Source organism: Gekko japonicus, unplaced genomic scaffold (genome assembly GCF_001447785.1).
Source record: "Gekko japonicus isolate JY-2015 unplaced genomic scaffold, Gekko_japonicus_V1.1 scaffold6536, whole genome shotgun sequence".
Taxonomy (NCBI): domain Eukaryota; kingdom Metazoa; phylum Chordata; class Lepidosauria; order Squamata; family Gekkonidae; genus Gekko; species Gekko japonicus.
The window spans coordinates 1-2,629 of record NW_015166647.1 but is presented as its reverse complement, the minus strand read 5'-3'; the positions used below and the strand labels follow the sequence as shown (position 1 = coordinate 2,629).

The 2,629-nt window shown below is 54.5% G+C and overlaps 1 protein-coding gene across 1 annotated transcript in view; it reads left to right on the top strand.

Annotated features, from left to right (window-relative positions):
* The window catches only part of CCDC13 (coiled-coil domain containing 13), a gene marked incomplete at its 5' end in the record, with an annotated part of 19,468 nt that extends 17,820 nt beyond the window's left edge, over positions 1–1,648 (top strand). Inside the window, 2 exons of the mRNA XM_015412411.1 lie at positions 524–682; positions 1,411–1,648. Of these exons, the coding sequence (XP_015267897.1) occupies positions 524–682; positions 1,411–1,570 (319 nt within the window). The remainder of the gene's footprint in view (positions 1–523; positions 683–1,410) is intronic.
* Positions 1,649–2,629: the final 981 nt, after the last annotated feature.

Here is a 2,629-nt window from a genome sequence, read left to right as displayed (position 1 = left end):
ACCTTGCCCGTCCCCCCCCCCCCAAATAGCTAGCAATCCAGAAAGGTCCAGTGGAGCCTGAGCGGTGGGTGTTGCCTTCTGACACACTTCCGGTGATGTCAGGGGGTGTGGCACATGCAAATAAGTTATGCTAATGAGCTCCCGCACCTCTTTTTCTACGAAATTACCCCTGACTTTGTGAATCATTTAGTACAGTGCAACCCTGTTGCCTGCATAGAAATAGAACAGTTCAGTTTTGCATAGCTGGAGCCTTGCTGACCTCGGGGAGGCCATTCCATAAGGGGGGGTGCCCCCACGGAGAAGGCACTGTGTACAGACAGTTGTCGATTTTGCCCAGGTGTAGGTCGGCATCCGAAGAAGAACTTGCTCGGGTGAGCAAAAAGGTCACGATGGCGCAAAGGCGGTCTCGCAGAGAAAGGGTCTTGGGCTTCATCCGCTACCCGAGATCCTCTCAGTTGACCATTTGGACTGGGATTTTCTGCCCCACCATTGAGCTGCAGCCCCTTTGACGTGAGGACCAAAGCCTGGGTCAACTGTTCCCTTTCACAGCGGACTCTGCATCCACAGGTCAGACCGTCGGTAGCACCAGGCTCAGCTGGAGTGCAAATGAGAAGAAAGATCCTCCATCTGCTGAACTCACAGAAGTGCCCTTGGAGTCCCAAGTAGAAGACCTGTCCGCAAGGTAGGAACATGAAGTCCCTCAATGGCTACTAGCCATGGTGACTGAGGGGAGCCTCCACATTCAGAGGCACTGATTCTCTGAATCCCAGAGCCAGGAGGCCGCATCAGGGGAAGGCTTCGGCCTCTGTGCCCTGTTGTTGGCCCTCCAGAGGAACTGGTTGGCTCCTTTGTGAGACGGGAGGCTGGACTAGTTGGGTCCTCCCTGGTCTGATCCAGCAGGGCCCTTATGTTCTAATGAAGCCTCTGTGCCCTCTTGTTGGCCCTCCAGAGGGACTGGCTGGCCACTGTGTGAGACGTGAGGCTGGACTAGATGGACCACTGGGATCCAGCAGGGCTCTTCTTATGTTCTTATCAGGGGAAGGCCTTGATTTCCATGCCTGGTTGTTGGCCCTCCAGAGGAACTGGCTGGCCACTGTGTGAGACAGGATGCTGGGCTAGATGGACCCTCCCTGGTCTGATCCAGCAGGGCTCTTCTTTATGTTCTTATGAGGGGAAGGCCTCGGCCTCCATGCCCTGTTGCTGGCCCTCCAGGGGAACTGGCTGGCCACTGTGTGAGATGGGATGCTGGACTAGATGGACCCTCCCGGGTCTGATCCAGCAGGGCTCTCCTGCTGTTCTTAAGAAATTCTGGCCAATGCAGAAGGCGGCCCATCAAGCGTGTTCCATTCCCAGCCTGCATCTGGCTTGCCCGTGTCTGGGCCAGACTGACCGGGGTTGTGTCCTCCACAGGCTCGCAGTCCAAATGGATGAGAACGCAGGCTTGAGATCTGCCTTGGAGAACCTGGTGAAGATCAAAGAGGAGGACTTCCGGGCGTACCAGGAGACCATGGGCCAAGTGAAGGCGATCTTCCTTCAGGCGCTGAGGCAGCAGAAGCAGGAGCGGAGCTAAGCCTGGTCCATCCAGAGAGCCCTGCCAGGGGAAGGGGAGTCGTCAGGGAACCCCGGCCCTCCATTGGGACCCCATGGTGACCCGTCACCAGGTTCCTGCCCCTCCACCAGTAGTATCTACTTAGACACAGGAGGAGAAATGGACGTGATCTAGAGCCTGGGGAGGATTCTGCTGCTGTAACAAACTCCTGCCTCCCAACAGAAGCAGAGAGAGGCCAGCTCTTGTTGCGCATAAAGATGCACATTGAGTCGTGGGACGCCAGTCCTGCATCCCGAAGGCGGAGTCGGTAAGGGACAACAGCCCTTGAGGTTTGCCTGGGCACCAGCCGCTGAACCAGTCTAGTGGTAACAATGCTGCTCTTTTTAAAAAAACACACACACCTGTAAATACAGGACGTTTTCCACAATCGCTTTTTGATTTTTCTCAAATGGTGTTTCATACTTTCTTCCGGGTTTCCTCTTCTCACTTAGAAGAGACAGCGCAAAGGCAGGTTTCTCCAGGGGGTGAGCCCTCCACGTGACTCAACCGCCGCGTTTCTGTTAGACTCAACCTGTGGGTCCGGACCCCCCAAAGAAGTTTCTGAAACCTGTGAAAGTGGGTCCTAGGCTTCTACGGTTTTGTCGGTTGGTGCATGCTCGGGTGTTTTGTTTTCTTTTCCCAAGTGGGGTGGAACAAAAGGGAAGGCCATGTGAAGAAAGAGGGAGAGGATAAAAGGGGAAGGCCATGTGCAGAAAGAGGGAGGGGACAAACGGGAAGGCCATGTGCAGAAAGAGGGAGAGGACAAAGAGACAGAGAGAGGAGGGGTTATAGAATCATAGAGTTGGAAGGGGCCTCCAGGGTCATCTTGTCAAACCCCCTGCACCATGCAGGAAATTCAGAAATACCCTCCTCATGAGGCATCCCATTCAAGGAGAGGCATCCCATTCAAGGAGATAACACCTATACAGCCGTCACAGTGCTACACCGCCACCCAGTGTTCAGGCATGCTGCATTGCTCACTCCAACACCTACGGATAGATTTTTTAAAAACATTGTCTTGATGCTTTTAGCAACCCGCTC